At 32.5% G+C, this 13278-nt stretch overlaps 1 protein-coding gene across 1 annotated transcript; it reads left to right on the forward strand.

Moving 5' to 3' along the window:
• Positions 1-5112: 5112 nt before the first annotated feature.
• On the forward strand, positions 5113-11328 carry LOC112038238 (cysteine-rich receptor-like protein kinase 10). Its single transcript, XM_065762440.1, is given in 6 exon segments — positions 5113-5993; positions 6646-6777; positions 9355-9795; positions 9920-10157; positions 10243-10393; positions 10841-11328. Coding segments are annotated over 6 exon segments (2121 nt in total). The 5' UTR covers positions 5113-5182; the 3' UTR covers positions 11189-11328.
• The last annotated feature ends 1950 nt before the right edge of the window (positions 11329-13278 follow it).

Raw genomic sequence — 13278 nt, forward strand, 5'->3', positions numbered from 1 at the left:
TTCGTAATTCTCGACAGATACAACTTGTGTCGAGCTTCAGCAGTAATTCTCAATAGAAAGGATTCTGTCAAGCTTTAAAGAGCAGCACATTATTCACCTGTTTCTTGGTTACTTAACTCAATATATATATATATATATATATATTTCTAGTTTTTTGAAAAATGAAGAGTTGAAGTGTTTCGACTTCCAAAGACAAAAACAACACGTGGTGTGGGTAGGTGTTATTAATTAATTACGTGTACTGGGTGAGAATTAAATAGTCTTGGATTCTTTAGTCAATACGAAATTGACTAATCCCTAAGCCCATCTACCCACCCTCCCATTTGTCCTAGTGGGCTGTTATGTGGTGATGAGAGTAGTGCAACTTGGCAAATTGTCCAAGTTGATATCTTTTAACAGCTCGTAATGTTTATTATATTTCTAGGTTACCACTGACCAATGCTTGCTATATTTTTAATCCAGCACACCCAATTAATTTGATGCTTAACTAACTTATTTATGTATTTATTTATTTATTTTTATTTGGACGCTTAACTAACTTATTAAATTGTCATTGATGCATAATAATTGGAGAGTATCACTAGCGGATCCCTATAAAATTGATGTTGTTTCCATTGTAAGCTTGCAGATTATTTTGAACGTGGACATATCTTTGTAGAAAATTCTAGAAAATGTGAGTTACAAGACTTTGAAATTTTAACTGCTTTCATTGTAAGTTGGCAATTCAAATTAGATATATAGATTGATGATTTTTTAAAGAGAAATACTAACGAATGCTTTTAAAGTATTGATTAATAATCAATTAAAAAAAGTTTTTATGAAAAGAGAAAAAAAATTAATATTTTGACAATTTTTTTCATTTTTTATAAAAGTAGTGTCAAAACTTTTCTAAAATAGATTGTTAACCAATATCTTAAGAGCACTCATTAACTTGATGACCCTTTTTAAAATTAATTATTTAGGTTTAAAAAAATAATAATAATTATTCAGGTTTCATAAAGAACTGTGCCCACCACATATGTTTTAGTAGGAAAAGTGGCACAATTCATTGAACTTCAACTACTGCATTGCATTCTTGCTAAGGTTTGATGGAAGTAATTAACTACGTGATGTTATGCAGTAACACATTACGATGAGTACATTCAATTGTGGTTCAGGATTTACTTGCTCCAAATATTCTAAAAAATTAATTATACAATAGCAGGCAGTAGCAAACCCGGCCCGTGCATCATTTAAAACTTAAAAAGTTCAGAATTTTCTGCTAGTGAACAAAATGTAAATTTATCAAGTGCGTACTCTTTTTTTTTCTGAGATAAAAGATAGAGTATAATAACTTTATTTGATATATGTTCATACATTTCTCGGTTAAAAAAAAAAAAAAAAAGTATGTGTAAAGACCCTGGAAACATTCAGGGGAAAAACAATACAAAGTAGCACCGCAGCAACTAATTTGAAAATTCACGCATCTATAAGTCCTGCCTAATTCATTTATTTTATGAAAATTAAGGTCAAATTCTTCAATTCTTTGTCTCATAAATTTTAAAAGATTCAAAAAATCAGTGTGTTTCAAGAGGCAAGTACTGACTCTACTGAGCAATACATGTCTACTTTAATGACAACATTTTCACTGAGCTGGAAAATATTTTCCGTTTTTGAGTGTCCTCACCCACTTCATTTCTTTGTGTCACCACCTTTCGCCACTTCTTTGTGTCAAGGCCGTTCACCCCAATACCACCAGATTATCATCCTTGCTACCATTACTGCCATGATAGCCATCGTCATTACTACCACACCACCTTTTGCGATCCCATTGATGTCAGCACTCAGCAATACTGCTTCCAGCACCACCATCGCAGCATTATCATTACCAGCGCTGCCACCACCATCACCACCTTAGCTGCTACTGCAAATACATGAAATATTAATGATTTTCTTGTTCGAGTCATATTAATGAAGAAAAATATTTTTTAGATCATTTTCAAAATTGCAACTATACACAAGCGTTGGATGCTGGCTCAAATTTCTTGAGTTAGTTACCTATATGAGTTTTTCTTAACTTATAAGGAAAGTTTATTTATTGTCAAATAAGTAATTTATTTTACTTGTAAAACAAAGTAATGTTGTATTCCTTATGTAGCCAAAAAAGAAAAAAGAAAAAAAAAAAGAGAGTTAAAGAGTCTTATGAAGGCAGTATTGTAATAAGTGGTCTTCATATGAACTATAACGGAGCCTAGGAATTACGAATTAGTCCTTAGAGGGTCGAACAAAAACTGATGTTAACTATTTAATTTTCTTCTTATAATATATTATAATCTTGTTATTGTTATGAATATGGTAATATAATATAAGATAGTACTATAAATTGATTCTCAAAAAAAGAAAAGAAAAAGGATAGTACTGTAATTACAACTCAAGATATACATTAAATATTTTATAGCCCAATGTGTATTACATAAAAGATACTTAATAAACTTAAACAAACTTGAGTCGAGATTTACAAAAAGATTAACTTGAGTTAGGAATTGAAAAGACTGTCAAATTAAAAAAGAAAATTTTTATCGGATATTGAAAAATCTGTCAAATTTTTTTCACAGCTTTTTCAATTCTCGATAAATTTTTTTCTAAAATGAATAGTTAATATATACCCTAAGGGTTAGAGTATACATTAACTGGACTCTTTTATGAATTATAATAATAGAGTTGTTTGGTGGTGTGACTCCGTCCACAAACACCTTTAAAGGAGAGGAAAGGTAGCTAGAGGTCCATCAGTGGTGTGGCAATGAGAGACTCTTGAATGCTTAAGTTAACAAAAGTCTATTTCAAGATGAAAAGTTTTCTCAAGATGTTTTCGAGTAATGTCGTACCTCTCCTAATGACCTTCTCTTTTATGCTTGTTTAAAGAGTGGATGGCTCTGCCATTTGAGGATGTCATTTGAAACTAGAATCATTACACCCCTTGCAAGTTTTTAATGACTTAATTAGACGAAAGTAAAGTTAAAGAAATAAATGAATTTCAGTCAATTTAGAGGGTGCAATTTACATTTTAATATTTTCATTACTATGTAGATAGTGAAAAAATACTATTAACAGACCGTAAGGTTGATTTTTTTCAAAAGTAATTTGGTCATTCTTTTACCATTGAAAGATACACAATTAATTATATATACTGCTTATACTCCCTTATATATTTCCTGCCTTGGTTTAATTTGTTTTCCATCTTAAAAATCTAACTTTCTAAGAAAATTCTAAACAAAGTATCATTTAATACTAGTGTTTCTAAATATATTTTTGAGCTTTTAATATTCCATTCCATAATTTCAGCTCAAATAAAACAAAAGAACATACAAATTGAAAGATATAGATATTTAAAGTACAAGCCTTATATTTTAGTGATATCATTTAATCTTTTTTATAAGGAGAATCAGAGTTCAATCTTCTTATTTTCCTACTTATTAAACAATATGATATTCATAATCAATTAATAATATTTGATCCGGAAAATTTAGAAATAAAACAATATAATACGCATTTGAACAAGGCAAGAAATACACTTTTTCTCACACTCATATTTACACTATGCTTAAGAATTAACTTGTAACTAGTGTATAAGTTGGCATAACATGATCCGTTATCTGTGATAGACGTACTCTTCTTTTTTTTTTTGGGTAAACTGGATGTATTAAGGAAAGCAGCTAAAGAGTCATAGCACTACTATGGCAGTGCCTATACAATAAACAGTACCCAACCCATCAAGTCTAAGTTGATCAATAATACAATTTGGGGGAGAAGTAAACACAAAAGAATCGTTGCTTGTCTTCAACTACATCTGTCTCAATCAACAGTATCTATTATTTTAGTGATTGGGTCGTTATTATATGTCGGATATTATACGAGCATAGAAAGCGTGTGGAATTGAAACCCCTTGGTCAAGGCACACATATTTGAAGCTTGCAAAGTTCAACACTTGAGCGCACAAAGTAGAAGAAAGGAAATGATCATAAATTTTTAAACTAATTGTATGTTTTTATTTTTCTATGAATTTTAAACAAATATACGTGGTAACGTTATATGTGTTCCCCTTTGTTTTTTTGAAGCGTTAAGTCATAATCATTCCTAAAGATGAACCAAGTCAAAGTTCAAAGCCTTCATAGCCAGAGGAGGAGAATTCTTAATCCAAAAAAAAAAAAATCATTGAAAATATGCCTAGCATAATGAGCTAAAGAATGAGCAATTGAATTTGACTCTCTTCGTATACTGCTTACCTTTATTTTAACTTCGTTGTGATTTACATTTATGTAGTAATTCTATTTTTGGTTAAAAGACTTGTAGTTAAACAATATTATCCAATTCTTTTGATTAAGACAGCCTGTGTGGTCATCCGACATTTGTTTTTGTTTTCTCAACTTGGAAAACTGCTTTTTAAAAATTGTATTTGAAGCTAGTTCCAAAACTTAATTTTGACATGATCTGTGGCACTTATTTTCTAAAAAAATAACTTTTCAAGAAGAGAATACCAAAAAAATATTGTTTTGGTGATATTTTCAATGTTAAGGAAACGTAAATTCCTTGATATCAAAATCAATAACGATTTTGTCAATTCAATAAAACTATAAAAAATGACGTGCGTGTAGGTATTTGTCTAGTTTTATCTGCATTCTTCAACTCATTCCTCCACCAGCTAATACCTAATTTTCATGTGCATTGAACCTAGCTATCAACATTCGGAACAAACAAGTTTTAAATACTGTTGATGATTCTTCAAACATGCTTACAGTTTGTTTGTATATCGCTTATTGTTAAAAATTGAAAACTGAAAACATGATAACGAAATAGTTTTTAAATATGTAAATAGTAACGTGGAACCTAGTTTTAAAGTTGTTTTTATTGAAAAAAGTATTTGCAAGTCCTATGAACAGTGCATGGATTCACTAAAAAGGCCAAATGCAGGCACTAAAATAATTTCAATGCAATCCAAACGTTTATAGGGAAAAATATTATGGTTGAATTGAAATTTGAATGTTTCAACTCAATATTAGATTTTTTGAGATCATGGACTTCCTAGACTTTGAAAAAATCAGCGTTGGGGCACAAGCTAAAAGCCCCACACTTTTCAATAAAAAACTATGAGAGTATGAGGCTATAACAAGCTTCTAGGCTTAAATCCTGCCATTTCACTGAACACATGGCGATGGTTTCATCAAGACTATTGTTCCTCCTCTCTGCCATTTTGATGCTCATTGTTCATGCCATTGGGCAGCCAAAGTTCCTATCTTATATTTGCAATTACAATAATGGTAACTTCACCAGCAACAGTAACTACGAGGAAAACCTCAATCAACTCCTCTCCTCCCTCTACTCCAACACCACAATTGATTATGGGTTCTACAATTCCTCTTATGGCCAAAACTCTGACCAAGTATATGGGATTGGACTTTGTAGAGGAGATGTTAAGCCGGATGTTTGCCGTAGTTGCCTCAAGAACTCTTCTGGTCTTCTCACACAGCTCTGTCCCACTCAAAAGGAGGCAATAGGATGGTACGACCTATGTATGTTACGTTACTCAAACAGCTCCATTTATGACATCATGAATTCTAATCCTCAAATCACTATATGGAACACGGGAACCGTATCTGCCAATTATGCGGCTCAGTTTTATGATAATCTCACGAACTTGTTGGCAAACTTAAGAACTGAAGCTGCAGCAGGTGACTCTCTTCGAAAGTATGCAGCAGGAAGTGGAAGCGCACCAGAGTTTTTGACATTGTATGCCCTTCTGCAGTGCACGCCTGATTTGTCTCAGCAAGACTGCAATAATTGCTTACTTATCGCTATTAAAAATATTCCATGTTGTAATGGGACGCGAAGTGCGAGGGTACTTGTGCCCAGCTGTAATATGAGGTTTGACGTCCTCTCTTTCTTTGACTCTGCTACAACTCCACCTCCACCTCCGCCTCCACCATCAACCAATACCACTACTTCTCCACCATCAAAAGGTATCCATGCCATTATGTCCATAACATAACTTATTATATATGTGGTCAATAAGCCAACAGGGTTGGCCATGTGGTTGGATACTTGGTTTCAAAGTGACTGACTTGGGTTTGACAAGGAGCTTCCTAGTTCAAGTTTACGTAACAGTACTTTGAAAAAACTCAATGGGCCAACGATTTACTCCGCTATGAGCCTACCCGTTGACACAGTGATTACTCTCTGGTTGAAAATTTTAAAGAAATACTATAGAAAAAAAAATGTGGTCAATAGAACTAGTTTATGTTTAGTCCTTGATTACACTATTAAATTTCTAACTTATTTACAATCTCTTTTAGGTTTGTAACTTAATGATAACTCAGGATCTTATCCCTCATAATTTTCTAATGAAAATATATGGGCCAGGGATTTACTCCGCTATGAGCCTACTCGTTGCGATAAGTGATTAGCTTTTGGTTGAAAATTTTGAAGAAACACTGTAGAAAAAAAAAAAAAAAAAAGTGTGGTCAATAGAACTAGTTTATGTTTAGTCCTTGATTACGCTATAAAATTTCTAACTTATTTACAATCTCTTTTAGATTTGTAAATTAATGATAACTCAGGATCTTATCCCTCAGAATTTTCTAATGAAAATATATTTATGGTTTACTTTTGCAGGGAATCAGAGCAACACATCACGGACTATCATAATTGTAGTTGTGGCATCTGTTGCGTTTGTTGTACTAATCGCCTCTATCTGCATCTGCGTCTATTTGAGAGTTAGCAGCCCAAGGGAGAAAGCAGCAGAAAGTAAGTGAAAATATGGTTTTATAATACTTAATTCAAAAGGTTAGCTAAGCTTTAAGTATATCTGCTAGGAAATAACAAATTAGAAGATGCATACCTTATTGATCGATGCAACTTCCACGAGTACTAGGAATAAATTTGGGATTAAAATTCTATTGATAGAATTAGGACAAATTCCCACAATTTCAAAAAAAATACAATAAATGTAACGACTTAAGAGTAAATTAAGAAAAGAAACCAATTTAAAACCATTAAAAATTGACAATATACCTATATATTTAGTTATGCGTATGAAAGCCCTAAAAGGGGTTCCCTAGAATTGCAAAAGAAGAATTTTTAAAAGGGTGAGATTTGGGTTTAGTGTTCAGCTGCACTGGACTGTTGAGATTATAACACGTGTCCACTTTTGAAAAACATTTCACCATCTTAATGGGTCCAGTACAATACATGCACTGGACCTAAACCTCCTAAACCTCACCCTTTTTAAAAGAAATGAACTGAAAGCTCAAATAGTGTGAAAATACTGTAGCTTGTTTAGACTCCCAATTCTTAATTTCGGCTTAATTAATTTTAATCTAAACACACTTGATGTGGAATAATATATGTGAATAGTAAATTAATTAATCGAAGCACTGAACAATTGCATGGATGAACAAATAAGCGCAATGCTAAAATGGAAGGGGCAGTGGATAAAAGAATAGCAAACCCAAGATAATACGACAATGTATTATCAAAGATGAAACCAAAGAACTTAGCAAAAAACCGCTCCACGACCCTCCAAGTTGAATTGATCCACTAGTGAATAAGTTAAAGAACAAGGATACCAAAAAGACCTTCCAATCCTTATCTACTCAAAGTACTTGAGCCCTCCAAGCTCCATCTACCAATAGATTATTCGAAATCTTGCCTTCACTAGTTTCTCGGATCTCGCAATACTGCTCAATTACATCTACCAAGCCTCACCGACTTATTTTGGCAAATACCCAATGTTTCCCAAGCTCCAAAACACCCTCTACACTCTGAATATACGTGAGTTATGTTTAGATACAAATCTCCTCTCAAGATATAACAGTGGGAGAAGGAATGAGAAGAGACTACAAGAATTTCTCACTTAAGGATGTATAGCTTTCTCTAACAAGGTGGGAGTCGTAGAAACCTTTCTAGGGTTTTCTTCTGAATAGCATTCTCACAATTTTGTGGATAATGAATGTATATATAGTATGGGTGAAGGGTATAAGAATCACACTTAAAATCATCTAGGCAGAGAGTTTCGTGAGTCACTTGCGAGTTAGCTAAGTTAAGAAGTGACTTGGGAAATACAGCTTGACACTTAACTCCTCAGCTTCTAGTATGTGCTTCTCATGTGACCTTTTGTGGGTCGTCTACTCGCGAGTTAGTCATGAACTTCACTATCTTGAGTAATCTTCACCAACTTAATACTAAACTCAAATAATAATGACAAAATAAAATATTACCAACACATTAGGTGGCCTAGTTGAAGGGTTTAGGCCAACATGCCTTAAGACATGGGTTTGAGTTCCCCCACTAGCTAGTAGTCATTTCCCATTTCCAAATCTTGTCCCCTTAACCTTACAAACCACTACTCCCTCTTGTGAGATTTTGAGGCTAAAAGGTTTGAGTTCCTTCATTCACGTGAATGATGAGCTTCCTTAATAATCAAGCATCTTTCTAAGAGTTTCTCTATGAGTCTAGCAGCTCTTTGTAAGAATTTTGTGTTGTCTATTGGTTTATTTCCATGCTCCACTAGCTTGGAGTTGCCTTAATAAGGAATATGGCTAACTTTTGACTAACTTTACTCTACTCCCCTCTACTCCTTATGTGATCTGTGCCATTTAGGATAGAATAGGCTCATGAGCTCTGTGTGCTTCCAAGAGTGTTCCTTCGGTCGTGAGCTCACTTCTAATTGTGGGTCATGAAGTTCAACCCCTGTGGTAAAGGAAATATGGGCCTAAAGTCCAACCCATGTAGTAAAGTAATGTGGGTCAAGAGCCCAATAGCTTATGAAGAAAGATAAATTGGCTATTACTTGTTTGGTCCATAGTTTTTTTTTTTTTTTTTTTTTTGGGGTTGGGGGGGGGGGGGGATAATTTATTGTTATAACGGGGGAAGGATTTGAACCTGGGTCTTTTCATTGGAAACAGCAGGTGTCAGTTAAACTACCAGATTCTAGGCATTAATGCCAATAATCTCTTGGTATTTTCTAACCCAATATAAAACAGAAGTGCAAAAAAGAGTATTCAACAATCGAAAACATATAAAATTGTTGTAGAAGAATTTGTTGAGCTTAGTTGAGATAGATGTAATATTTAAATCTTGCTGTTTATAAAAGTGAGAGGTATGGTTTGAAGAAGGTTTTTTTAAGAGGAGCTTTTTTCAACTGCATAAGAGTTAGGGGAGCTACCATCCTTTACAACAACTGAAAAAAAAAAAAAAAAAAAAAAAAAAAACCCTATTTCTATCATTGGTATGGTACGCGTATGTATTTTAAATAGTGGTACTCCTCCTTAATTAATAAACTTGATTGATTAATGTAAGCATTGACTTGTTCCTCGTGTGAAGATGTTGATGATGAAATTCAAAGCGTGGAATCCTTGCAATTCGACTTTACCGCTATTAGAGTTGCGACGGATGACTTTTCTGAAGCAAATAAGCTGGGCCAAGGTGGATTTGGGGCTGTTTACAAGGTAACTGTATAGTATAATATCATGGACAAAAACTATACCATTATCGGTCAAAGACATTCTAATTCCCAAATGATTACACAAATTTTTATTCTTATATATCATTAGGGTATGCTCTACAATGGACAAGATATCGCAGTTAAAAGATTGTCAACAAATTCTGGACAAGGAGATCTAGAATTTAAGAACGAAGTTCGATTAGTTGCCAAACTTCAGCACCGTAATTTAATTAGACTCTTAGGGTTTTGCATAGAAAGGAATGAAAGGCTTTTGATATATGAGTTTGTGCCAAATACAAGTCTTGATCGCTTCCTTTTTGGTATGTCTGCTGCACTTCTCTTTATCAAGTTGTGCTCATAATTTTCTTTTGGGTTATGTCTTGTTAGAAAATACCTCTCTATATATTTTAATTAATTATATTGTATGCTTGACTTGTTACATAGATCCTATCAAGTGTGTACAACTGAATTGGGAAAAGCGTTACAAAATTATAGGAGGTATTACTCGAGGGCTTCTCTACCTTCATGAAGATTCACGGCTTCGAATTATTCACCGTGATCTTAAAGCAAGCAATATACTTTTGGACGAAGAAATGAATGCCAAAATTTCAGATTTTGGCATGGCAAAACTGTTTTTACTAGATCAAACTCAATCAAATACAAGTAGAATTGTGGGAACCTAGTAAGTATCTTAAGTGCTAAGAACTAGTGTTTATTTTGTTTCATGGAAATAACATCAAACTAATATTATTAATGCCACCATGTAGTGGATACATGGCTCCAGAATATGCAATGCATGGCCAGTTTTCAGTGAAGTCCGATGTCTTTAGTTTCGGTGTGTTACTGTTGGAAATAGTGAGTGGACAGAAGAACAATTGTGTTCGAAATGGAGAGAATGTAGAGGACCTTCTAAGCTATGTATGTATATACTTTTTTTTCTCCCTCTTTCTTGTGAGTGTATCAATATCACTAGTAAATAAGCACGAAATTAGCAAAATAAAAATAGTCATTTATTGTATTTCCCCATTTTAACTTAGTAACTATGGTGTAGATAATATTCACCATAAATTTCAAAACTAAGCAATGGTCCTCCCTTACCCCCTTTTGTTAGAAATTCCAAAAACTTTAATGGAAAAGCCAATTTTTTTTTTTTTAAAGTATTTAATAGAAATAACATTGACAAAAATCCTAACAAACGTGGGGTAAAATGCTTATTATCAATAGTTAAGTTGGAATATTATTTAATTTTGCAGATTTGAGAGACATTACAACTGTATCGTAGTTAAAAGGAAGAAAAGTACAATTTTCTCATAAAAATAATTTCCTCTCTAATATTATGTCTACCCATTTAATTATATCTTGCAGGCATGGAATAATTGGAGGGAGGGAACTGCTTTACATATTATTGATCCCACATTGAGACATAGCTCAACAATTGAAATAATGAGATGCATCCACATTGGCCTACTATGTGTTCAAGAAAATGTAACTGATAGACCAACCATGGCTTTGATTGCACTTATGCTTAATAGCCACTCTACCACTCTTCCGGTACCATCCCAACCTGCATTCTTTATGCACAAAAACATTGAATCAGACATGTCATCAAACTGGCCAGATCATTTAGAGGTGAGAAGGCCAGATCATTCCAAAGGCCACTATGTTCAACACTCAGCAAATGAGGCTTCAATTACTGAGCTATATCCTCGTTAGTGCTTTATGGAAGCTACAATTAAGATGGCATATTTTGAAATTTAATATTAAGAAGGCATAAAGAAAATAAAATGGTTTGTACGAACCCAATACAATTTCAATAATTAAGACTTGTAGTGTATGATCAATCATGTTTGATTTTGTTTTTTTAATTTGTATTTTTGTGAAAAGAAAGTAAGAATAGTTTTATTGATGACTAACTTTTTGGAATACATCATCCAAGTCCGGTGGAAGTTCTTCTAACCACGCATTTAGGTCTATAAATAGAATTGCTTTTCTAGCGAGGGTATGAGAAAGCTAATTGCTCCCCTCTTTACATGCTTAAACCTACAACTCTGTAAAGAAAGTGCTAAGCGATCAATCTCTTCTATAAGGTGCCCATACATTGTCATAGATGCTCTGTGGTTGTCAATTGCCCAATCACCTTCCACCATAAACTGGAGAAAGCTAATTTTCTTGGCAAAGTTGACTGCTCTAAAAGTTGCCATGGTTTCAACCAGTTCCACTGTGTGAGGAACGTGATACTCAAACTGACAGCCGCTATTATTTCCCCTTATGAATCTCATATAACAACACCCATGCCTACCATAGCCATCGCAATATTCCTGGAGTAGTTCTCTGGCTTTAGCTTTGTATCACTGTATGTATGTAGATTTTTATTTATTTATTTATTTTATAAAAGCAATCTAAGTAGAATTTGGTTAAGTTCGTTGTCACTATTTGTAGGCAACTAGCTAGAAACATCTGTTTGTAGAATAAAATTTTCATTTACTTTTATTGAGTATAAAGTTTGACCTTTTTTTTTTTAATTTAATTTAATTTAATTTAATTTTTTATTTTTTTGGTTACAACTTACCATGAGTAGATGGTATTTGAATCCTAGATATTATAAAGGTACAAACCACTTGAACTACATATTTGAATCCTAGATATTATAAGACTCTTGGTATTTGTGTGCTTTGGTTTAATTTAGAAGTCAAAAATTTTTCACAAAATATTTCACAGTTGTCTTTTGTCATTACTTGAGAAAGAAAATTGTTATTAGTAAGACTTAAATAAAAATCAAAAAACATTTGTCAATTCAATTGTTATGAAAAATATTATATACGTAACAATATACTCAATTTAAAAATATTCTATCAAATTCGGTATTTTTAAATATGTGGTGTCGTACAATCATCTATTATGAAATGCATCAAATTTAATGCGGTTAATTTATGAAAAAACAATTCATTCCAACTAGTGTGGAGATATTTTTTTTTTAATTATATTTTTGAAATACTATAATTAGATGCATAAGAACTCAAACTCTATACTTTTACAAATTGATAAACAAGAAAGTAAAGGGTTTAATTGGCTACTTTTTAAAATTTCAGGGTTTATAATTTTTGAAAATACTGAGTTTAATATATTATATTTTAATCTATAGAGTTTAAAATATAATAATTTTTTTGAAGCTTTTATGAAACCAGCCCTCATTAAAAATTAGGAATACACGTTAGAATTAGCATATAAATTTGTAATATCAAATAAGATCCAATAGATGATCATTCAAAATTTCAAAGCTAAGCCATCGCTCTGATGACGATCCATATATCTTACGAGAAATGCAATGACATGAAAGTTGTAGAGAGGCTGCACCAGGTAAAAAAAGTGATGGTCATATCATGATTGATAAGTTATAATTATTTTTGAAAATGAGTAGAAGCATAATGCATTATTGCATACATTAATATTTATATACATATTTTTAAAAGGATTTGGCTTACTTTCAATACTTTTTTAATTGAACATTTTTATTTTATTTTAAATATACTATGGCAAGTGGTGGTGAGTTTTAATCTTTACATTTTATTTAGTTAATTGGTGATGTAGCAATTTCTCATTAAAACAAAAAGAGATTCCATTTAATTAAAAAAAAAAAAACATTGGAAACAAGTCAAACCCCTTTTTTAAAGAAATGATGAGAAGAAAATGATAACATGACTACTAATTTGGTAGAACAGTAAAAATAATAAATACTACGCTTTATTTTTTAGATATATATAGATTAGCACATATACCAAATTATGGAAAACAAAACACAAGTG

Source organism: Quercus suber, unplaced genomic scaffold, assembly GCF_002906115.3.
Source record: "Quercus suber isolate HL8 unplaced genomic scaffold, Cork oak 2.0 scaffold_458, whole genome shotgun sequence".
In the NCBI taxonomy this organism is placed as follows: domain Eukaryota; kingdom Viridiplantae; phylum Streptophyta; class Magnoliopsida; order Fagales; family Fagaceae; genus Quercus; species Quercus suber.